The sequence below is a fragment of the Neopsephotus bourkii genome, unplaced genomic scaffold, assembly GCF_033783945.1.
Source record: "Neopsephotus bourkii isolate Nb327-2 ecotype Australia unplaced genomic scaffold, CSIRO-AGI_Nbou_v1 NB_1634, whole genome shotgun sequence".
Classification (NCBI taxonomy): Eukaryota; Metazoa; Chordata; class Aves; order Psittaciformes; family Psittacidae; genus Neopsephotus; species Neopsephotus bourkii.
This window is the reverse complement of record NW_026902109.1, coordinates 716,244-742,113: the sequence shown is the minus strand read 5'-3', so window position 1 is coordinate 742,113 and position 25,870 is coordinate 716,244. Positions and strand designations below refer to the sequence as shown.

Below are 25,870 nucleotides of genomic sequence, written 5' to 3'. Positions count from 1 at the left end.
TATGTCAGTCCCTATTCCTCATGCTCTATCATGCTTAGGCTATAGGCTATGGCAGCAATTCAGGTTGTCTAAATAGCTTATTAAGCTGCTTAAAATTGTACTAGAGACCCTATGAACCTGGAATCTACCTCCAGGGTCAGAAAGGTCACATTAAATATACCTTGCCATACACTATAGCAATAGTGTTATGAACAGTCCAAAATTATATACAACTGTATTTTTTATATTTTCTTTTGAAATCTTTGAGAAATATACATTTTCTTATCCAAGTACACATTTTAAAGGCCAATTTGCCTAGCATACTTAATTTCTACATACTTTGATCATGAGAATTTTTTGATAGAAGGCCACATCTTGATTTCATTCCAAATGTCCATTATCAACTGGCATGGCACGGGTGCTACCTACACACCACAATCCAGGCAAGGATCTGCCAGGAACCAGCATGTTCCAGATCCCATCCCAGTCCAACCCTTCCTTCAAGATGAAGATGGATCTATTATGGGGATGCTCCAAAAAAGGTAGCAAAGACAGATCTGTTTCGGAAATGCTCTATCAAAGTTACCCCAAAACTTGTGTATGTCCCCCAAATATAGTCACATGCTGTTATTTCCATACTTCCTGAAGGCTTCAAATGAGAGGCAGAAGTTCCAAGCTGCGCTCAACTCCCTGGAAGCTCTGAAAATTAGGAGCACATTTTTGAATTTCATATAGGGTCACTATATGAAGAAACTAATTCTCAGAAAAACAAAAAGCCCAAACTAAAAACACTTTCATCTAAACTGTCAGCCCATATACAGCCAGATCAAAAAACTCCTCCTCTAGAAAGAGATCCAATTTCCATCAAAAACCAGCATGAAAGAAGGATTTAGCCATTACCAAGCAGTTTGTCCTAGTGGATGATAAACTTACTGCAGCCCCGCAATTGCATATTATAGCCTTATGTCCTCTCATGAGTCCAATCTGGCAGACAGAATCTGATCCCTGTGCCACCTATGGTGGTAAGAAATTCTGTTTTGGGAAGCTTCATGGTAAATTTCTATTAATATGGACAGAAAGCCACAAGGTATTAAAAATGTAAATAGGAAAACTTATCTCAAATGGTGTTTTGCTGCATTCTGCGCAGTATGGAAATAAGTCCATTTCAATTTTACCACATCAGTAACTCCATTTCTAATGTCATTCTCCCTTCCTCCAGTGGCTTGGCCTTATGGTTATCTGTTAAAATATCCAATGCCTAATAATTCATGGATTAAGGGTGAAATGGCTTTCTGCTATTATAAAGACATTTTTCAATTACTATTATTACAACTCAGAGATACTACAAATACTGCACCAGCAGTGGGAAATAAGAAGTTAGTTTAAATATATTCAAGACTTTAATTGAATGTTTAACAATATACAGACACAAAAAATTAAACTTACTCAGGTGAGTATGAGCAAGTCCATTTCCCAAGGAAAATAAACTCTGAAAACAGAAACACCTCCCACCTAGGGTGTATTTTGAGAAGCCACCAAAGTCAGGAAAGGGAGTAGGATCTTCCCATTTTAATGCCTGATCTTTTGCCTAGCACAAAGCTGTCATTTAATGCCCAGCTCCATTGTTAGAGGGTCTTCTTCAGCTGGTGCAGGAAGACTCAAAGTGCAGAGCAGAGAGCCAGCATGCAAAGCTTGGTGGCCATTCCTTGGGTGGCCACAGGAGTCTCCACGACCACGTTTGCTATTCTTTTCACTTTTCCTAATTGATTGCTTGACATGTTTATGAGGCTACAGCCTGCAAGCCAGCCTTGTTTAAAATGCCAGTAGGTGTCACTGTGAACAACAGTATACGAGAAACCAGATGAATAAAGTTTGAATCAAAGAGAAAACACCCATCAAGTTAATTAATTTTTTTTTAAATCTAATTGGTAATTATATTTGTCTGCTTTTAAAGATAAAAGTGCACTGTCTGTGCCTCACAGATAAAAGGAGCTTTTTTAGAAACAATTCACTTTTTCTGTCCCAGACCATTCATGGAATATTATCAAGCAAGCACAAAGTTGGATTCTGTTTCTTTGGTTCACTGCCATTAAAATTAGCTGACATATGTATGTATGTATTTAACTAGCAATATGTGGGTTAAAATTAGATATTTTTTTAAACTGCTATTAAAATAAACTCACAAAAGGAGATGCTTAGCAGACCACAGAGAGGCAAGCTCTCACTCCGGAGCTTCCCACAAAGACAGCACAGCAAAGCCCTCAACCCCCTTCTCCCCTATGCCTGCACAACACCACAGCACTGAGCAAGTGCCTCATCAACAGGGAGATCTATCCCATAAATTACTAGGTGGCTGAAAGAGCTCAGGCTGTCAGAAATGCTTTTTAATTCTAATATCAGGCCCCAGAGATGCTTCATGAAAACCAGGCAGCTAGTCGTGAGCTTAGGTGGCTGACGCAGGAGGAACTGAGACCACTGCAGATGTTCATGTGGAGTTCTTTCCTAGGTACACGTCTTTAATATTATACAGATTTGTTTTCTCTTAAAATTAGTAATGAAAGCATTATTAATATTATTTAAAAAGCATAAATTGCTATACAAATCTGCACCCTGCCAAAAACGTTGGAGCAAGACGGTACCAGACCTTGATGCTGATGCTTATGTCACTAGAAACAAATGGACTTTTAGAAAGAGTATTTCTATCTAATAGCTAACTGAGATTTTCTAGTTCAAATTTAAAATTACTCAGATGGAACAGGAAATATCTCTGAAGTGGTTTTGGCCAAGAAGAATTGCCCATGTCCCAAGAACAGCAGCAGCCTTGGCTCAGGGCGCTGCTGGGGAGAGGGGCTGGAGTTGAGCCACGCTGGCTGCAGAGGAAATCAAATCTGAATTATATTTTAATTTGAAATTAATATACTGTATTTGCTTAACGCAAGAAGTGAAGGACAGCCACCAACCCATTGCCCTAACCTGGCTGCAGGCAAAAAGCAGCACATAAAATCCATAGAAAAACAGAATCCATGTGTGCTTTGCCTGAGTATATGCTGCAAAGCCTTTTAAAACTAGAAACAGTAAACTAATGAAAGTGGGAAAATCAAGCACATGGCTGGATCACAGAGGAGACATATACTTGGATCTCCCAAGTTGTATGCTGTGACCTCCCTGTTGCCCCATGTGCTGTAAAAAATACACATCCATCTTGCACGTTTCTGAAAGAAGAATATGCAAACCTGCCACTGAAAATGATAAATTGTGCATTTACTTAGAGCTTGTTTTCACATCTATGAAAACTTGGAAAACATCTAGGATTATCAAACAGAAAACAATTTCATATTGTTTGGGTTTTTTTTGTTTTGTTTTTTCTTTTTTCTTTCTTTTATAGCTGTGACAGACTGTCTGAAGAATCCACATACAGAGAGTGTAAAGATTGCCCTGGGTCCAGCAGTAGCAGTCATTTTTCTCCTTCTTAGTAGCTGGTGCACTGCGGTGTTTTTGACTTTCGGCCTGGGAACAACACTGACAACACCAATGTATTTAGCTGATGCTCAGTCACGTTTACTCTGACCAAGGACTTTCTGAGTCTCATGCTCTGGCAGGGAGGAGAGGCACAAGAAACCAGGAGGAAGCAGAGCCAGGACACCTGATCCAAACTAGCCAAAGAGGTATTCCATACCACAGCACGTCATGCCCAATACATAAACTGGGGGCAGTTACCCAGAAGGGCTAGATCACTGCTCGGGTCGGGCTGGGTATCGGTCAGTGGGTGGTGAACGGTTGTATTCTCTTCCCTTGTTATGTCACTTATCATTATTATTATTGGTGGTAGCAGTAGTGATTTGTGTTATACCTTAGTTACTGGACTGTTCTTATCTCAACCCATGGGAGTTACATTCTTTCCATTCTCCTCCCCATCCCTTTGGGAGTTGGGTGGGGACAGGGGTTATAAGCCAGTATCTTATTAGTTACTTACCACAGAATGCTTTGACATCTGCTCAACTCACTTTTACTGAAAATACTAATAATAATAGAATACTGGAGCTCAAAGCAGCATTTCAGTGATTTTTTTCTGTTCTGCTGAAAACCATTGCATGACATTGCCTTTGCCATATGCCCTGAAGGCGACCACATCATTGCTGAAGTGGCTTTCTCTACACACTGATCTGGCTGAGAGGTGTTTATTAATGATAAATGCCTAAAACAGGAAGACAGTGTAATAAGCTGGAAAAGATGAAGCTACCTGAGAGGCAGATGAAAAACAGGCAACTATAAAACTCTTCTGGAGGACACATTAAAAAAAACTATCACAATAGACATACTGCACTTGAAAATACAGCTTCTAGCAATGGCTTTTGCATCTTCATTCCTGGGATGCTGTTGAACAGACAGGATAGCTAATGAGCAGTCTACAGCTTCTCCAGGTGGCTCCACAACAGCATGGAAAGCTGCTTTGCTGTGTTAGCAGCTGAGAAAATCTCTCTTTACAACCCCAAACTCCTACTGCTCTGAGTATCCTTTGAGATTCTTGTGGAGTTTTACATTAATACATATATATCCACATGCTTCCAGATGGCCATAGATGTAATTCTCCAGCTGGGTGCTTTCACCTAGCTTCAGATTTTACAGTCTTCACTGGAAAAAAAACCACAACCCAGATCCCTTATTTGTGGTTTAGGAAATAAGCACAGAGAAAAGGGCAGCCATACTTCTGATAGTAAATTAGGTAATAATAAACTCCTACTCTCTCCAGAGAAATCTGGCTCCCTGTGGAAAGCCTCCAGAAAAAGATCCCTCTGAAGCCACTGGAATTTTCAGTGTAAATGCAAGCTGCTTCTTAGAGAGATTTAAAAATAAATTTTGTTAAAATGAGTTAAAGAGAGAACACAGTTCCATGATTACAAACTGTATCTGACAGGAGCCCTCTACAAGCAGAAGGTTAGCGTTAGTCATTGGCTGTACCCACTGAAAACACAGAACAGTTCCCACTGTGAAAAGACTGGAAGCTCTCGCCATGCTGAGCAGTTGGAATTTAAGGAAATGGCTTCATGTGGGTTCATTACAGCAATTTTGGGGGAGAAAAGCTAAGTTTTTAAAAGCCAAGAGTAGACTTAGCCAAGGCTTTGGTAGAAGACAGGGTTCATCAGGGACAAGGAAGTATTTCTTGCTGAACTGGAGGCACAGCAAACCCAACAGTGCCAATGCGCACAAGACCTTGTAGGTCTCTGCAGCTCAGGAATGAGGTATGAAGCAGCAAGAGATCCCAAGAATTATGAACAAGTTTCAAAAAATTTCCAAACTAACCTTTAATACATTTTACCAAGGCTTATCAGGGTAGAAATATTAAGCTATTCCTAAAGAAAATATTCCTACAATAAGCAGAACACAAGTGTAATTTTAGAGATACACATAAAGAAAGCAAAAAGATAATTACTTCCAGCACTGAAAGATCTCCCTAGTTGTACACAAAAATATTCACATCCAGGGTTTAAGGTACTTCTTTGCTTACAATGGTTTTATTCATTGTTTCATCATTGCCATTAAGTAGTCTCTGCCCTTTACCAAGAGCAGAGCTTTCATACATGCCAAGCTACCTAAGCCAAAGGCAGAGGTGCTGTCTCACAGCTTCTCCCCACTTCTGCCCAGTAGCACCAGCCTAAGCCCTCATCTGCCTCTACCAAGAGGCAGAGAAGGATTCCCTTACTTGACTAGTGGGTTTGTTGAAGAGTGAATCAACCTCTATTTCCCACTCATGCCAATGGTTCAAAGCACAGTTTACCTACCACCAGCAAGGAGCCCAAGTAAACTAGAAAAGGAAAGTTGGCATTCAGAGGAGATTCTCAACACAAATCCTGCTATTTTTAATCAGTCTTATTTTTTTGCCTGTTAAATGCAGCCAAGTCTTAGCATAGGTCTGCAGGGACCCAAACTCAGCAACCTTTGCACAGGTGAGGATTTTTCTGGTGTGTCATGTCATTCATTCATCCACGTCCTTTCACACACGCCCTCTTCCCCCTCTTTGCCAGGATACATAGTTTAACTTGTTCAAAGTCACAGTCATATGGATGCTGACTCTTTTCCCTATGTTCATTATGGTATCTACATTTTGCAAGGGACAGAGAGACCGCCATCTCCTCATACATTCTTAATAATCCCATCTTTTTTCTACAGCCTACATCATATTTTTAGATTTTTTCCCCTATTTACAAAGCCTCCTGTGCTGTTTTTCTGAAGAAGTTCGATGCTCTGTTGATATAGGCAGATCCAATGTTTCCTGCTCTACACACTCTTATAGGGAAACAAGAAAATTGAGAGAAAAAAGCCAATCAGTCAGGGACTTGATTATGCCTTGACTTTCCAGCACCTTTATTTTAATCAGTGGTGTTCTATTTTCCTCAACCATGGTCACATTAACTAGGTATTTACCCACATTTATTTTGGGTATTCATAAGTTTCCATTTTCTGTTTCCCCTCCACTCTGTTTCTCCATCCCTGTTATTCACACAAGATATTATTTGGTTGACTTTTCTTTGCAGAGGCCCAGCATTGCCCAGCCCAAAAGTGACTTTTAGCCCTGCTCACACTGAACAAAAGAAGTGCAGTGGGATGCACCTTGAGTGCCAGATCCTGAACAAGTAGATATAAAACCCCACACCATAGTGCCTGTATGAGCGTCACCTCATTAGTTTTTCTGGGTTTCATTTCCACTAGGACAGAGTAGTCATGGAAACCATCAAAATAATCACATGAATTTTTAGTAGGACGGGAGAGTCAAATGGCTAATTCAGTTTTGTTGCAAATTTTAACAGGTGAGTTGTCTTGTTGTCCTTTAACTTATCTTCAAACTAAATAACAGCCTCAAATCTGAATAAAAAATTATGTTCTAGTTAGACTGAACCATTCACCGTGTGAAATTTTGAGTTTGCTTGCAAGCTACTTCATCAGGCAATAGTTTTTTAACAATTCCTTTGTTACTTGTATGAAGAGCTTTCCAGATTCTTGTTGGTCTTGCTCTCAGCCCATAAGCTCTGCTCTTGCATTGATGGTCTCAATCTCAAGGGACACTTCAAGTGTCTTCTTCAATCCACAAAGTTTTTTTCCAGCTGCATCACCCTCTAACAATAAGATTTGCAGATCTATAACTGCTGCATATAGAAACACCTCCTTCATTTCCATTACTCCAGAACAGAGCAATCAGGATGGTCATTATAACATGCACATGGATGACAATGCTCCTGACAAGTTTCTGCAGGGAATATTTAACTCCTTTCCTCTTTTGATAACTTAAGCATGAGCTTGTTTGTAATTTATCTTTAAACGGTCAGTGCCCACAATAAAGAAAATCAAAGAAAAACCTATATCGAAATGAGAGCATTTATCCCAATGCAAGTGCTAGAGCAGCTTCTAAAGTAAACATCACTGTACAGCCACATCATCTACACAGAAATAATCACGCTTCTCTCTTTTCCAACCTAATATTTTTTAAAATCAATTTTAGGTAATTCATCTGTACTTTGATAAAAACTGAAACAGGCGTAGATATTTTCCAGTTAGATCAAAATTCCTTGTTTCTCACACTGGAAGAAATTGTTTTTAATTCTTTGAACAACTGTGATTTGCGGTGGAAAATACAGCATGTGTGCACTACACACATAGATTTAAAGGCCAGAAAAAGTTTGTCAGTGACATAAGAGGAAGACTCTATTTTACTCCATTGCTCTAGACATTGCAACTGAGTACTTTATTGCACTCTTGCACATCATTATTTCCAACTGCATTTTTTTTTTTCTAATCCTTCTTTTTTATCCCTGGCAGAACCAGAAAGCTTTTTTCACTTGCAAAAACAAAGCTGTGTTTTCATGAATCTCATTCAAAAATTAATGTAAGTACAAGCCAAGTTAACATTTTGTCCCTATATGTCCACGACTGAATCAATTGTGACTGAATTAGTTTTGTTGTCCTCCACATACAGCACTTCCATAACTTTATTTTTGTTTGGTAAATATACGTCAACAGAGTGCTACCTTTAACCAAAAAGATAAATGAAATAATAAAAATATTTTTTCCTAACCAAAATGTTTTACCCTTTCCTGTTTATTTCTAATTCCCTCTCAAATCTAGCTTGTACCGCTAAACCAGATCAACACCTGCTACCAGCAGCTACAGTCCACACAGAACATACCGTTACTTGAGGGATGGACCTGCAAAGAATTGCACAGACCTCATTTCCTTTACCTAAGAAGGATCCTTAGTCTTTTTTAGGCAGAAAAAATCCAAACCAATTAAATATATTGAAAACTAATTAGTTATTCACTGTTGCCATGCAGTTCTGCATAAAAGCAGGATTGTATTCAGACTCTGTTAATTAAACAGAGGCATCCTAAAAATTTATGATCCGTACTGATTTCACAATGTGAAGCAAGAAGGATGGTTGGCATCTTTGCATGAAAGCCGAAAAAAAGAACAGGTCTGCCCAAGCCAGCTTGTGAGGCTCATCTATTAAATGAAACTTTCTTCAAGATCATCAGGACCTGTGACAGAAGGAGTACCACTAGCAACAGAGATTATTTTTTGTTTTCTTTTACCATTTGCACTTTACTAACTTCATACTTTGGGGGGGGGGGGGGGAGAAAGAAGTGGCAAGCAACCCTCATTACATAAATTTATAATGGCATTAATAAAATGGCTGCAGACAGTCACTGTGATCTGTGCTTTCATGACTTCGAGATCACACTCCCAAGAAGTTCTCTGCATAGTGACAGCAAGCTGCAAGAACACAGTTTTTAGGCTTAGCATTATCCACCTGTGGTATTCAACACACTTCTCTTTGCTCGTACTGCTCAAACAGTTTGGCAGTACCGCGTTTTTATGACCATATATGCATTGGGATCAATGGGCTAGCCAAATCATAGCTGTCTGCGTTTGGAGGAAGCACATCATTGGTGCTTGGACCTCCACAATGCATTAAAATAAATTTTTAAAGTATCAGTGCTTCTAGTGAAATAATTTCCAAAATGCATGCTGGGAGACATGGGGAATGGTAGCCTCAAGGCCTAACATATCCCCAAGCCAAAGTCTGCAGTTTCAGCATGAAAAAATGAGAACTAGTTAATGAAGTGGTTTATAATAGCATGTATATATTTACAATTTGATGTAGTTGAGTTCTGACATTAGCTACACAAAAAGAATCTCCATTATTCTAGTTGACAAGTAAAAATCGCATCTGTCACTTTGTGTCTCTGGAACTGCCCAGATTCATACATGTAACATCGTACACACATTAGTACACTAAATCCCAAATGGTGAAGAAACATCAGGGACACAGGATTTAGAAAATGCTAGAGTCAGAAGCGCTAAGGTAACCTTAATTCAACCCCCTTTTAAGTATTTATAACTACAAAACTCTCCCAGGCTCTCCAAATTTCTGCCCCTTTCCTCTACCTTGAAACTCCTGAATAATCAACAGAGCTGAGACAAATACTAAGGCAAATAACCAGGTCCATCCCCGACTCACAGATAAAGCAAACTCCTTCTTTGAAACAGAATCAGTAGTTTGAGTTTGGGGAGTGGGGTGGGGGGGATAAACAGAAAAAACACCTGTACATCAGCAGCTGCAATGAATAATTTAACTCCTAATTGCCAAGACAAAGCAAAGGTGCTTAACAGTGGGCAAACACATGTTCTATACGACTTTGCTAGCTACAGGGAGACAAAGAACCTATATGTTTACCATGAGGAGTTACACCTTAAGAAATTATACCACAGGTTGGGTATTTGTGTGTTTTGTTTTTTTTTTTTCTAATCTATGACCATAAATTCCCTTTTTTATTCTCTCACTTGAGGTGTAAGACTAACCATCCTCCTCTCTTTGGAATGTACTTTCATTTAACTAACATAGTTAATCCATAAAGATTAAAAATACTGGCAATATCAGCACCTTCCAGATAATCACTGGGTGAGACACCAGATGCACACTGTCCATGAAATATTAACAGTATCACAATCCAAAAGGGCTTTTTACAATACCTCAAAGTGCTTATAGATACTGGTTTTGATATTCCCACAAGAAAAGAAAGGTGAAAAATCTCAGGGACCTGAAACGTGGTAAGATTCTCTTCCCTTTCTGCCCAAATTTCCATCAGGGCAGCAATGCCCTGTAGAGTGGGAGAATCTCCTCCCCTCAACCTGCTGGTCATGTTTCTTTTGATGCAGCCCAGCATATGGTTAACTTTCTGGGCTGCAGATGCACACTGCCAGCTCATGCCTTGCTTTTCAGAGCCAAGTCCTTCTCCTCAGGGCTGCCCTCAATCCAGTCTCCACCGAGCCTAGCTGTGCTAGGGACAGCCCCAGTCTGGGGGCAGGATCTTGCACTCGGCCTTGTTGAACTTCATGAGGTTTGCACAGGTCCACCTCTGAAGGCTCTCAAGTTCTCTCTGGATGGTGAGCAACTGCAAATATTTGAGAGGATTGTCCTACATACAGACATAAACCTCATCTCCTTAAGATGCCGAGCTACCAAAACACTATTAAACCAAAAATTAAGTCTTGAGCTGCAAAAATGTATTACTTGTTGACTCACACATTATGCTTGGTGAGCACAAGGATAAACAACACAATAAAAACAGGGGCTGAGCAGTACTTTTCCAGTAGAGATAGCTGGAAAAGCATCCAAACTAAATCAATCTCTGTTGGAAGGGATGCTCAGCTTCCCGGTGTGGTGAAAATCACTGTATCATACACAAGTTTTAGAGATGTTCATTAATAATCTATACATTATATTGATACTTGTTAATAAGTAAAGTTGAGAAATATTACTATATTTAAAAAAATGTAATGGAAGAAAAGGGTCAGGTTTTAGCATTGGGAAAAGCTGTACAAGGGTCTAGTAATGACTCCCAAATCCTGGGAGTGGGGCTACAGGTGCAGCCTAAAGCTGCTTTGAGATTAGTGTCAACTGGAATAATCTACAGATGGAGAACCCTCCATCCCCAAAACAAGGCCCTGGAAATGGGGTAAATGATGGCCCTAGAAAGCTAACACCTTGGAGATTTCTTGGCAAAACCAGCATATTGGCAGCTTGGATTGAACGCTTTAAAACTGAACCCAACAGAATTGTTTCTCTTCTCATGTATATGTATTATGAGCAATTTCATTGACAGGATACTACAAGCCACTGCAAGAAAAAATGAAACTCCCCTGGTTTTGTTTTTGTTTTTTGTTTTTAATTCTTGAGTTATCAAAGGAACTTCTTGTAGTATTTCCATCAATGCTAAAAATGAAATTATCTTTCAAACACTAATCTTTGTTCCTCCCCATTGTTTTTATAAAGCCATTTCCAAGTTGATTTGGGTAACAGGCAATTAACCATTTTTTTTTCTTGCTTCTGGATTTTAGTTAACAGTTTTTGGAAATCATTTAAAGAATGTAGGACAGAAGTGTTGCATTATTCACAGCACTGTATCAAAAGAAAAGCTGCATGAAATCTTGACATTAAGAAAGAGATTTCCCCCTCTCCACCTTCAAACTGTGCCAAATCAGTCACTTTTATCCAGTCCTTGTTACACCAACAGAGAGAATAAAATAGTTATTGCTGCTTAGTTTCAATAGGTTAGATAATATTAAACACAAGATGCTTAATAATATCATAGCAGAATGACTTTTTTAGTTTATGTAAAACGTGGCATGCTAATTCAGGGACAAACCCAGAGGTTATAACAAGAGTGATTCCAAGTAGGAAACTGGGAGCCGTTATCTCAGTACAGACTGGGATAACCAGCTTCTCCTGCTATAACATCCACCCTAAGGTACAGAGTTATCTCCACAGATGTTATCTCCACTGATCTGGTGCCTCATATCTTCATTAATGTTTACTATCTTTTCCCCTCCTGCCTTGAAACTTTTAAGTGTCCCTGGAAAAGTTTTATTGACTTTATTCTTTTCTTTAACTCTTGATAAGGAGCTTAAAGCTCATTACGAGATCCAAGGAAATTAAACTGTTTCTGGTTAGGCATGCGGTTTTGAGATAGGCAAATTTAATTCATAGCATATCAATATAATATGCCTTTTCTCTCTAAATCTGAGCACTTCTCCAGCAGTAAAGGAAATAAAGCTTATCTGTGAATATGCAATTATTCTGTATGACAAACAGCTGATTTGTTCAAGTTACAAAATTTATATGTACACTAAATAAAGAGGCAAAGAAGTAACAATGTCCTATAAATGCTTTGAAAAAGGAAATCAACCTATATGGCAGCAGTGTCATTTCTTAAAATGAATGGCAGAGGTAGTGCACATGAACATTTTTCTTGATGCAAAGCATGTATAAGAAAAAACAAGAAGGAATGAAATACAATACAGTCATGCATAGAGATTTCCTAAAGTTAAATCATACAGGGCTACATTTTGAAATGGTTTATTAACAGTTTCTGTAATATTTAATCACATGCAATTCTGCAGGCCCTGAACAGAGCACTATGTGAATAAACTATGTGGACAAAGTGCCTGCAATGCAACTCAAATATTTTACGTTAATTTTACACATTCACTTTCAGAGCAAGGTTAAGGTTTTTAGTTTTGAGGGACCTGTTGTTTTGTTGTTTTTTTTTTTTTCGGGGGGGGGGCAGGGTAGGATGCAGGGTTTTGGGGGGGTATTTTGGTTGGGATTTTTTGGTTTGGTTTTTTGGTTTGGTGGTTGTCTGGGTTTTTTCGGTCTTTGTGGTTTGTTGTTTTTTTTTTCAATGAAGAGCCATGAAAAGCCTGACATTAATGAGATTCTAGTTATAGGCAGGCAGGCAAAGCACAGCTGGATCCAGGCCATCAAATATCTCAACACATGCTACATTGCCCCTCTCTGCTGTAACTCTTAGCAGCTTTTCTATGACACTTCCTTTAAGGCGTGATATTGCCCTCTGAGTGTCCCACCAAATTTTAAAGGAGGCAGCATTTTCACATCCCTCCTTCTTCACCAACGAACTAGGGCCTAGAGAAATTGGTTTCCCTTCTGCGCACCACATGAAAATACTGTTTCACTCCCCAGTTGGACAGAAATCCAATTAAAAATACATGAGCCCTGTTCAAAACTGGATTCATTTTTCCCACAGCTCATCATCTCAATGTGCTGAAACATTCAACCGTAACTGGGAGCAAATTTGTCTGTTTGGAAAAAAGAGCCTGGATATTGCCACCAGAAGGCTCACAGATGCTCATTAGCTCTCAAAATTAAAAGCACTTACCTCTTCAAGGACATCTGCAAGCTTACTAAGTATCTCCTCAGGAAGGCTCTGGAATGTAGGAACACTGCAATACAAGAGAAACCTTGATTAATGGATCCCTCTATATGTCTCATAAATCTAGCGGCATCTAGTTCATCTGTCTTCCAGAGATATTTTGCCCTCATTGGCGTTCACCAGAAACAGGGCATATATAATGGAAATATTATCATCTTCTAGCACCAAGACATATTTTGTTTTGATGGAGGACCACTTGTAGTAAACATTTGGAGAACCACTCATAAAGCTGGTAGCCAACTAAGAATAAATAAAGGATTTACTGGAATTAATCTGTGCTGCAAACCTGCTCAGTCACGTGTGTGACCATGCAATTTTTTTCCTGATCTGCTTCCATCCCACCGGATACAAGTTAAAAACAAAAAACAAAGAAAGGGTGCAGAAGGCAGAAAAGATCATCTCTGACAAGCCACAGACAAAAGACTGACAGAAAACACACACCGACATAAAAATGCAGAGCATGAAGCAGCTGCGAAGTTCAGGGAGGCAGCATGGACACTACCGAACCCAAGATGGAACCACTGTAAAAATTATCAAGGAGTTCTCCAGGAGTTTTACATTCAATTTTTTTTCATTTCTTTTGTCAAAAAGGCACTTTTCCACTTGTAAGGTAGCATTTCTCTTGGCAAAGTTCTCCCAGGCTGGACCTGCCTGTCAAGATGAGCTCGTGATGCAGCAATAAAGAGCCCATCAGCCCCTGGGTCATCAGGACTGAGATTTAAATCATTCAGGATGATGGATATGAAGTTTGGTGTCCAAATCTCCTGGAACTATCTTGACCTTGACACCTTACAGCCTGTGCAGCAAGATTGTGGAGTCTCTGTCCTTGGACACATTCAAAAGCCATCTGGACATGGTCCTGAGTAACCAACACTAGATGGCCCTGCTTAAATAGTCTGTTTGGACCAGATGACCTCCAGAGGTTCTTACAAACCCCAACCAGTCTGTGATTCTGCAATATCTTCAAATATCTTCATTTCTTATTCTTTATTTTCCACAAAAAGTCAATGCTCATCAATATTCCCAAGTGATACTAAATGAAACACATAGACACAACGTACAATCCACAGGCAGAAAAGCAGCACTGTACCTGCTTTAATTAAAAATGCCTGTCATTGGTAGACTAATTAGCAGTGCATCTGCATGAAATATTAGCCTGAACTAATACAGCTCTACCAAGGCTATTTCCAAGAACAGCTCACTCAAGAGTTGCTTTATTACCCCCTATTACATGATCCAAACACAGTCCTATGCTTCTAATATTAAATTGAGATCCCCAGTGTATTGCTCTGATTTCAGGAACACTAATGATCAGGTGCAAAGCGAGGAGTGAGGTGTTGGGAGGAGTCTCCTGCAGACAGGCAAATATAACCCCAAATAAATCATGGTTTTGCTTTCACATAGACGTCACTTACTTTGGATCACATAACTGCATAAGGTATCCGCCACATTTTGGAGAGCTAAAAACCCAAACCAAACCCACCCACTTTTTGCAGTCCTGAACTCTGGAGAGCAAGTCCTGGCATGTGCCTTTGGGGCAATCACCCCACCTTTTTCAGGACTTTTAAACACCTCCTGGATGCACAATTTGGTGGCTGTTTTTGCACCCAAAGTTCACCCACAAAAGCAAAGGGAGGTCTGAAGACCACTCAGTGAGCTTGATAGCAAATCCCTGGGTTTTTTCTCTGGGGACAAGCACAAAGTGCCTGGTGAACTGAATTTGTGTGCACAAGTAAAGCAGAATTTGCTTTTATTAACTTAAGCAATATGCCATGATGCAGTGAAATTAGAAAGCTGGGAAACTTTCATTCTCTCTGTTTAAAAAAAAACAACAAAACTTCAGCTGAATGTATTATATGATGACAAAATGAAACTGGACAACTAAGTGCAGAAAAATACGATTGTTCATGCTCTTAACATCTTTTGTTTATTCCTTAGGGAACACTCTTTTTCACTAGAAACACATGGCTTCACAATGTAACAAGATCAAACAGAAGCAACTAAAAAGGAATTATATTATGTCTGGGCCTAAGTATAAAATGAAAGTTCATTATAGCAACTGTAGCATTCCCAAATGAGGAATAAACTTATGGGAGAAGATAATATTCCCAGATATCTGGTCAAATTTTACGTGGTTGCAGACAACAGAATGCATCATAGAGTATTTTTTAAAGGTAATTCTATCTGTGCAATCCAAGGGAGAGTAGTGGAAGACACCTATTTTACACTAAATGTGTGAGAAACAGAGAAATAGCATATCAGCTCTGAACAAATTCCACAGCTTACTTTTGATAACTTAGAATATTAAGTAAAGAGGAAAATTTCCTAACAGAAATATTTACAACTTTAACACAGCAATGGAGCAGATAATAGGAAAATCAAGTTGTCGACAAAACAAACATCACATCACATCTGAGAAATACACACTGCCACAGATTTGTGATAGTTTATGATGGTCCAGCATCCTCCTTAACAGCTGGTTGTGGTTGAAGTGACAATACAACCAAATTATATTTGAGTCTCAAAAGAGGTCTTACATGACTGCCCATCAGTTTAATACCAAAAAAAACCTTTATTGAACAAATACCTTTATAAAACAGTGGAGAGAAAGCATTTATTGACCTGTTAAAAGATGTTACGAAGTCAGGCAAACAGAGCTAATGATAACACCGACAGAAGAACAAGATTAGAAAAGATGTTCAAGTTGTACAAGACAATACTGAACATCTGGTTTGACTGTCCAGGTCAATAAAAATATACCACCATGCTCTCCATAACAATATTGAACAGACTTATAAAATAGATTCTTGCTTTCTTGTAAAATATGCCTGTACTATTTAAAGATTTGCATTCAAAAATCAATGTTTTGGAGATTATTTCCATGTGGGTACTTGTATTCAAAGGAAAATGAAGCCTCAGCTCTAAAAGAACAGAAAAAAACAGGTGACCTGCGAATTGCTGCAAGTGGGAAGAAAACACATGCTAAAGAGAGAACCAGGAGCACAAGACTCAAATGAAGTCTTTGAATATGTTGCAGCACAGCAAGAGGTAAGAAAAACTATGATCTCTACCATTTTCTAAAAATGTCTGAAAATATATGGAAGAGAACATTCAGCACTTGAGTTCAGATGTATTCCTTATTTATGATAGAAAAAATCACAGCAAATGGAAATCCAAGTTGTTTTCACAACTGACATTCTACTCACCCGCTGCCCTCCCTGCTCCTTGAAGTTATTTATGGTCATGCAGGTGTTAAAGAATATTTCTACCAAAATATTTATGCCTATTTTTCAGGTCTCCTTTGCAAAGGTGCAGTCCAAGATCCACATGAAGATGCAGATCACCCTACAAAGGTAGAACATAACACGGCAAACCAGATCCCTAACTTAAAGGAATTTAACAGCAAATGACAACATGGTATTTTTTAACAAATCAATCCACAAACATCACAATGCTTTACCACAGACGTGTAATTGCCATTGCAGGCAACAGGATGAGGAGCAACCTCTGACCTTCTCCAGGCTCCCCAAGCCTCATTAGACTGACCACAAAAAGGAGAAGTAGCTGCACTGGTAGAGAAGCTGCACATGCTGGCATGGAAAGGTGACTTATTGCTGGCTATTCTCTACAGTATTCAGCTACGTAACATTTTGTAGGGGATGACCATCCAAATACCCAGCGAGGGCACTGCAGGGAATTGCTCGCTGTCTACAGGAATGGCAGAGAAGCTATTCTGGTTGGCTCTGAAAGTGACACATTTTCACAGAAAACTCCACATGCTGAACAGCAGCTGCCAAAACCAGGGAAAACAGCTGCACCAAAATCTCCATGTTGAATCTCCGTCCCAACATAATAAGCAAAGACATGCCCAACCTGAAGGTAGTGGAAGGACGAGTGAATAGTCAGGTTTCCATCCCTAGTGGTCTGCAGTCACTGAACTGCTTTCAACTTTCTGGCAGAAGTAACGTCGAACTCTTATTCATCCCTTTGATACATCCCATGGGGCTACTGTTGTACTAAAACAGCAGGGGCTTCCAAATAATACTGGCTGTACTGACGAGGTTGATTTTACCTAGAAAATACTCAGTGGCAGAGATGCCAGCACTTTAATAGGATGTTTATCTTCTGACACACATGAAAACTGTTCAGGGTTCTTGTTGGGTTTTTCAGCTCAACACAAAAGCAGCTATTCACTTTCTAAATGCATTTCAAGATATGTTCCCCAAACTTTTGAAGGGTGTTCACTGAAATTGTTCATCCAGCATTCCTTGCGCGATATCTCCAAAACAAACCATTTACCTTTTACTATTGGATGTCACTGTTCTCTGCCTTGATGGGCAAGCACAATTTAAAAACGAAGACAGAGCAGTAAAAGGAAATGCAGTCTGTCTGCATTTCCTGAAACTCTTTATTTTGCATCCAATTGGAGTGAAAGTTGAAAAATGCTAATGTCCTTGCTTTACCACATTTGGGATACCCCTACAGCACTGTCTCTCTGCTCCAGAAGAACTAAAGCTAAATTTTACCTAGCAGAATCTGATGCTTCATACTCACAAAAAAATGTTTTGAACAACTCAAGTTGGCAATGCTATGTACAGGCAGTCTCCCACTGGCCATCAAGATGTGTCAAGTAGGGACTGCTCCCTCTGTCAGGATCACAGCCTTAAAAAAAAGAGAACTAAGAAACGTGTTTGCAGCCTGATTGATGAAAGTTTACAAAAATTTACCGTGTAATCTTTCATACTGTCTTCTCTTTGCCTTCTTCAACTGGGAGATGTTGCACCAGAGAACCCCACATTTCCAGTGTTAACATCTGCCCTGAGATCTGATCGGTATCCCTTAAAGTGGGATCTTGCAGAAGAGAAGGAAAAAACTAAAAAAATCTCTGTTGCTCCAAAACCATATTTAATTCTTCAGGGACAGATCCTGTCCTGTCTGCATATATGTTAACACAGCCATACAGAGTGAAAAAAATGCTGATTATGGAATAAATCCTAACCAAAGCCAGGAAGGTAGAGAACAGAAGCACAAAGCAAGACCTGTCTCTTGTGTTTTGCACCATCGCATCTGTGTGATTTCATTCCAGTACTTTAAAAATGTATTTACATCCTAGTAAGCAAATTGCATGTTGAGTTTCAGATCATCAGCAAAACCAGCTTCCAGGGTGCTCAAAGACTGGGGATTGTCCAGTACTGGAAGCGCCCAGCAGTGCCAGAGCACTGAGATCATCCAGTGACTGGACCACGTATTAGCTCGCTGGGAAGAAAATGCAAAAATATTTGAAGAGGTGGTAGGACAGGAACTATCTTTTGAAATGTGAGAACAACTGAGAACTCACCTGAGGCCAGCAGAGCTGCTGGATATCTCTGTGCAAGAGACTGTGCAAAAGAGGCAGTGCGAGGACTGAGTTACGTATTGTGTATGTTACACAAAATTCATTACATATTGTGTATGTAACACAAAATTAATTTTGTATTGTAAACTGTTGCATCAAAATACAGTTCTTCTTCACTGTCAGATAAATAGATATCATTTGGAGGATAAACTGTTAGGTTTGGGGGGTTTTTCTCATATGTAGTTCCCACCACAATAGAAGTGGCAGAAAATATGCATTTAGTTCTCTAGATGCTCAGTCCTTACCCTATTATGTCATTGGTAAGACAAAACCAGTTTTCCTGAAGCAATTTCCTGCATGTTCTGCTTAGCTTAAAGAATAATACGGAAAAGGAGAAAGGAAGATGGAGAGCAACACTCACGCTCGCATTAATTACACTTAACGTCTGGCCTTGAAAGCAGCTCATACAATGCAACTCTGAGGAAGAGAATAGATTTGTTCTGCAGGTGTTGCAAATGACTTGTCTGCTGTGCTAAAGCTACAAAAGCATTACAGTCATTTTCAATTTTTAATCTCAGAATGGGTGAAAATGTTATAGCTACGGTTTTAAAGCTCTGCTACTCATAACACAGATCTTATTCTGGTAAATAAACTCCTGAAATTGGTTTGCAGTTATTTTTTTTTCTCCCAGACATCTGGCTATACTAAGAGCTGCTACACCTATGAAAATGAGGGTGATGCAGAAAACAAATCATAGAATCATAGAATATCTCAAGTTGAATGGGACCCACAAGGATCATTGAGTCCAACTCAAATGAACTGATCTTTTTCCTTATGAACAAAAATCTAAAGAAAAACAAGCACCAAAAGTTGCATATGTTTTTCCTCTCATGATGAAAAGATAATAACAATCCTAATGGATTAAGTGGCCTGCTGACATCACGAGGCAAATACTCTGATTTCCCTGTGGGGAATGTGTAGGGGGTATGCAAAATGATTGCAAAAGGATGTGGTTGCGCACCCTATTTTGGTCCAGACTCTCTTTATGTTCAATAGGCTGCTTGGGTACTGTGGAATATCATTTTCCCTTGCTTCTGTTAGTCCCTGTCTTTCTTTTACAGGGATTCATTATGACAGAGCCCTCCTCATTTTGCAGTCACCGAGGAGATTGTACAATTAAGGAAAAAAAAACCAAACTAAATTGTTGCTGTCATGAGGAGTGGGAGGGAGAGAAATTAGCTGCTGTGTAAATCCCTTCACCCATTTTACATGCGTTTATTCAAGATCATTCATCTTGAAAATGACAACTGATCCCAAAGAGCTACAAATGCTCAATAGCCCAAACTGCTTTGGAAACATCACTAAACCTTAAGCAGGCACAGTTTTGATTATTCAGCTCAACACAGAGGATTCCACATTGCCCAGCTGTGATCCCTTTGTGCCAGCTTATGGAGAAAACCTACACCTGCTATTTACATTTTAGTATGTTACGGAATTTTTTTCTGCTGTAGCATTTGATATTTCTTCATATTTGCAAACCAAATTATACCCAAGTCCTAAGGGAAAGCTTCTGTACTTTTCAACTCACTCATCTTCTCCAAAAATATCATATAGGTTATTAAAATTAGAGCTGTTGCAAGAGGTCTCACACCTGTGTACCCTGCGTGTTTTGTTTCTATGATGCTGCATTCACAACACAGCTAAAATCAAATAGCCCCGTGATGCGCAATATAATTTTTACTTCTTCAAAACAGTTTACTGTCAAGGAATTTCTCTCCAACACTTTTTTTCCCCATTATCTGGGAGGTTTCATGGGAAGCTATCCCTCAGCATCTGTGGACAATCCCAGAATGGGTGCACCAAGCCTGATTTTTGCTTCTACATCCTGAGTGAAACTACAAATTCATCACTGCGGCACCAGAATAAAGTCAAGCAAAAACCATTCCCTCTCACAAGCTGCTAATAACATGCCTAGAAAATGAAAGATAATTGTGACTGACTCTCATGCTGTATCTCAAGAGTTCCTTAAAGACTGATCAATATTTTGAAGACACAGTAGTGTTAAATGAAACGACAAGTCACATTTGCATGCACAGTCCATTTTGTCTTATTTCTCTAAATTGGTATTTACAACATCTCCAAAACCAACTGAAGTCAGGTGTTTTGTCTCTAACAGATGCCTACTGCACTTGACAGCAAATTGTCATAATAATATCTTTCCCATTAAGACACTGACCATACTCTTTCCAAAGCATTACCTTGTTTTGCAATGTTCGCCGCTGTTGTAATGTAGCTTCCTGCCTCCCTCTTTGTAACTGCCACCATTAAATGAACGTATTAAAAATATTGCCACAGTTTTTTCTCTTGGTTTTTTTTTGTTTGTTTGTTTGTTTTTATAATTGCATATATCCAAAAGAAAAATAGGCTGCAAATGTTTTTAAATTATATTAATCATAAGCATTTCACATTTTTTCAGGTAACTGCTTACAGCACCCTCCAAAGGAAAGAGAGATGAGAGCTGGGTCCCTAGCTATGAGCTTTGCAAGAAAAAGTACTCCCCAACAGACACATTGACTGAATCTACACAATTCACAAAGCAAGCACTGAAATATCTAAATATCTTTTTTCATTATTGTTAATTACAACAGGAAGAGTCAGAAGACTTCTTGCACTATAGCAAATGAATAAGATAGGACAAAAACCATGAAAATCCTGCCCAACACATTCATACGCAGTAAGGTGACCCTGAGGTGGGCAGTATCATCAACTGTCAGATTCAGCAATAGCATCAGAACTACCTTGCGGGCAATTTTGAGCTCCTCACTCTGGAAGGATGCATCTGAGATGATTTACTGAGAGACAAGTCCAAACAAAAGCAGTTTAGATCAGTAGATCATCACTGAGAATAATCTTTCAGATATAGACTTAGTTACCTCATATGCAGAGAAAAAAGCTACAAAAAAAGCACCAAAGTCCAGACCAGTTTGCTCCTCTTCACGGTGGAAATGTAGGAAAACCACATTTACATGAAATTATGAAAATGGTCCCATGTAATGTCATATCAGAGTGTTTGATGGAGGCATTTGTGACCTTCCTACAGACAAGTAGCATTTGTGCAAACCCCAGGTAACACCAGCAAGTACTTCAAGACATCCAGGATATCCTAACCAGCTTAATTCAGTGATTCTAACCCTCCTATTTCTAATCTGCACAGCTCCAGGGCAATGTTGAATAATTACTACTTAGTTGGAGACACAAGAGGAACACCGACATCAAGATTTGTTCAAGGCAAAAGTACACAGCCGGAAAATCCCTTCCTATTTTAAGCAAAGAAATTCTCTCAGCAGTGTGCTTATTTGCCAGTTGCAGCAGAAAGGACAGCACACACGTTATTGATTTGGGGGTGTAATTCAGGACATTCATCCTCTGTGAAACTCTGAAGGCTAACAGATGGTGGCTCATCTTCATTCCTTATTTCTAATGGCTTCTATTCATACTCTTAGGGATGCTGCTGCTGCTGCTCTTTTTGTAGAAGAGATCTGTTATCTCTGAATGCCTTTTTAAGATATTCTAGGGACCCTTGCCTGAGTTGAGTTTGGATCTACTTGAAATTTGTAGTACTACATGTTTTAGGAGGCTCAGAACATCAAATACCTTTAAAATGCCTCTAAAGCCACAACTGATACACCTTTCTTCTCCAGAATAAGCCACAGTCCCCTTACTGAATTAAAGAACTGAGAAGAATGATTTAATCTTTCCGTTTACAATGCTGTTGATTTTCTTCTCCCCTCAGTAAAACCCTTACATCTCGGGAGCCCAAAATTTGCTATGCACAACAGCCTCTGCAGCATTTTATTTTCGGTGCTGAAAATAAAACACAGCTGAAAATTAATTAAATGTTGAAGATTTTCAAGTGGCTTGGATTATATTGGAGAAATAATCAAATAAGCTTGACAGATTTGAAATATGGGTTGAAAATTCAATTGTTTAAGAAAACATAATCTTGGGAATATTACAGACAGGCAAGCAATATAATGTGTAACAAAAAACCCAAACAAAAAAAAAAATGTGCTGGGAAGACATTTGCAATTATTCACTAAAACTCTACTCAGCTGCTGTCAAACAATCTTTGCTTATCGCTTCCTTTGCATTTGCCCAAAGAACAGCCCATCTAAGGGTTGCAACCCTAAAAACTGCTCCCAGATTCTTGATTATAAGACATCTCTGTTAAGACCAGGTATAACCCTATGCCCACGCTCATTCTGAAGCCCCTGCTGAGAGCACAGCACCCAACCCACATAACCTTCAAACTGGATCATCTCGGGTTTGGATGAGGAACAGTGGTGAGAATGAGGATCCAGCCATGCAGCTGTACTGGAAGGTTCAAAGCACTCCAGGTTCAAAGTGGTGTCCTGAGTCCAGCAGTAGCAGTCATTTTTCTCCTTAGCAGCTGGTGCACTGCTGTGTTTTTGACTTTCAGCGTGGGAACAACACTGATAAGACTCATATTTGTAGTTGCTGCTCAGTAATGTTTACTCTGACCAAGGACTTTCTCAGTCTCATGCTCTGCCAGGGAGGAGTGGCACAAGAAGCCAGGAGGAAGCAGAGACAGGACACCTGACCCAAACTAGCCAAAGAGGTATTCCATACCACAGCACGTCATGCCCAATATATAAACTGGGGGAAGTTACCCAGAAGGGCTAGATCACTGCTCAGGTCAGGCAGGGTATCGGTCAGCAGGTGGTGAGTGATTGTATTCTCTTCCCTTGTTATTTCTCTTATCATTATTATTATTGGTAGTAGCAGTAGTGATTTGTGTTATACCTTAGTTACTGGACTGTTCTTATCTCAGCCTGTGGGAGTTACATTCTTTCCATTCTCCTCCCCATCCCTTTGGGAGCAGGGGGAGAAAGAAGGGAGGGGAGTGAGTGAGCGGCTGCGTGGTTCTGAGTTACAGGCTGGGTGGGCTTAAACCACAACAGTTCTTTGTGGCGACCTAGATGGGACTGATGTGCCAGGCCATCCAATCCACACAGTCTAGTAAATCTGATTGGCCCTTACCTCCACCTGGCTGGAGGCAGGGCCCCCCTAATAGTGATTACAACATTGGTCACTTACATCTTGCTGACAGGGATTAGTCTTTATCACAGGAGCTGGAGTAAAATCAGCTCTTCTACTTTCTGGCCAGAAGCAAGCAGTGAGACTAACCAGCCAGGGCCAGATGATCCATGCAACGGTTGCTCTTTTGCTGAAGGGGCAACTCTCAGGAAATTTTGTGTTGGATCCAACATGCATTGGATCTGTCACCACTAAAATCACAACAGATGTTTAACTGTGCTCTTTTATTCTTTTCTTTTCCATTATTTTTTCTGCTGCAATGTGAACGCTTCACTAACTTGTATCGATTTGTTGCTAATCAACACATTACAGAAGATCAGCCTATTGCACAGATGCCTCTGTATTCCAAGAACGAATCTCTGCAGGCACATGTCAATCCTTCTGAACTGACAGAGCACTGAGATCATTGATACTCAAGGATCATTTTGCCCATGGTTGAACTTCTAAACCTTTTCCACTTGTCCTGTTTCAAGAGTGATAAAAACAATATCAAAACTTGAGTGGGAATTTTTAGTGGGCACTACCTGAGCCAACATGGTTGATACTTTGATAGAGAAATAACACATAGGGAAACCAGGACACAGTTTCAGAAATTCTGTTGCAGACATGAAGCAAGCAGAATGAAAACCTGACCCTAAAATTAGCCCACGCATATGTTGGTTGGCAGGGAAGATGAACCTGAAAAGAATGAACTTAGAGTACTCATTTTTTGGTGCTCAACATTTACCCTGAGCCCTGGATGCACCACCCTCTCCCTTTCAGGCCATGAGCAAAAAAAGGGACTCATCCAGCGAGCCTGGCGATGCACAAAGGCAAAATGGTTATTTAGGTACACTGACTTACTCAAGGCCTTATAGCATCTTGATAAAAAACACTATCATGCATGTTTAGAAGGAAAAACTTTAGATTAAAATCTGACTCATTGACAGACATCAAAATACAGTCAAAAGAAGTGAGCAACAGGTATTGAAAGCACTTCCCATAAGTCTATTTCTGTAATTTCTCTTTTATTAATGATCATTCCTCAGATTTGCAGATAAGTCAATTTACTCCTCTCAGGTGATTAACATCTGATAAAATTCCTTAAATAGCTCAAGTATTCAATAATTCAGTTTTGGAACAGGAATGCAGATCACACCTACAGCATCACAGCAGGCACACAAGCATTGACTTGAAAAAAGGTAGCCAGGTCCTCCCCAATAACCTTCTCCAAAAAAGCTCTGTTAACATTCATTGGAATAATGAATTTGTTATTCAATATGGATTCAGTGATTATCACCTGTATGGGAGAAAGATCAGATGGTGAAGGTCATGTTACAGGTGAAGGAAGACAAGGTTCAGCAGAATTAGAAATATAAACTGAGATTTTTATCTCATTTCCCAGTTTCTAGCAAGAAGGCAAGCACTAGAACAGCATTATCCAGAACAGAGCCATCTTAATTTGGGAGCATCTTCATATTAAGGTTGGGTATTTTCTCTTAAAGACACGCTTTCCCTTTCTCTAATAAAAATCCTGTGGTATATATCTAGGAAGGTTGTACTGGATCTTGGTGGCTTAGAAAAAAACGTAACTTTTCATTTGGCTTTTAGACATCCAGGACCTCATGAAGACAGCACTGGGAACAGTTTGCTTATGAAAGGTGGAAATTTCTTGAAACATCAGTTTAACCTGTCATCTGAAAACACAAAGGAACAAAATATCCTGGATTTCTGGTGCCATATGGAAGGGTAAATCCCATTAGCCTGGACTTGAAAATTCAGGTCACGGATTGCAACACTGGTTTCCTCCAATAGAGGATCCAGGAGATGTTGAGTGTCAGCTTTTCCTACAACTACAGTGGAGTAGAGGCCGTGTGGTTCAGCACATCTACTCCTTTCAGACTTTTTTATGCTGTTTTGATTAGCTCAACTTCCCCATCTGTTTTGAAGGAGGGTTTTACCAGATGACCCCTGGGACCCTTCAAACATGAACTACTCTTTTATTCTGTGCTCCAAAAGAAAATGCTTATTTCTTCTGTATTTACCTACTCCAGATAAGGGCTTAAACTTTATTTAGTTTTTCCAAATATCCAGCCAAATTGATTTTTTTTTTAAATAACGCCTTTTATCTTTCCACCCTAGCAGAAAGCTTTAAAAGTCCTGTTAATATGGATGT

At 39.5% G+C, this 25,870-nt stretch overlaps 1 protein-coding gene across 4 annotated transcripts in view; it reads right to left on the bottom strand.

Moving 5' to 3' along the window:
* Positions 1 to 25,870, bottom strand: part of PRKG1 (protein kinase cGMP-dependent 1) — a 480,301-nt gene that overhangs the window by 131,401 nt on the left and 323,030 nt on the right. For all 4 annotated transcript variants that reach the window (XM_061373836.1, XM_061373835.1, XM_061373838.1 and 1 more), the window contains exon 5: positions 13,209 to 13,272. In XM_061373836.1, coding sequence (XP_061229820.1) covers positions 13,209 to 13,272 — 64 coding nt within the window. The remainder of the gene's footprint in view (positions 1 to 13,208; positions 13,273 to 25,870) is intronic.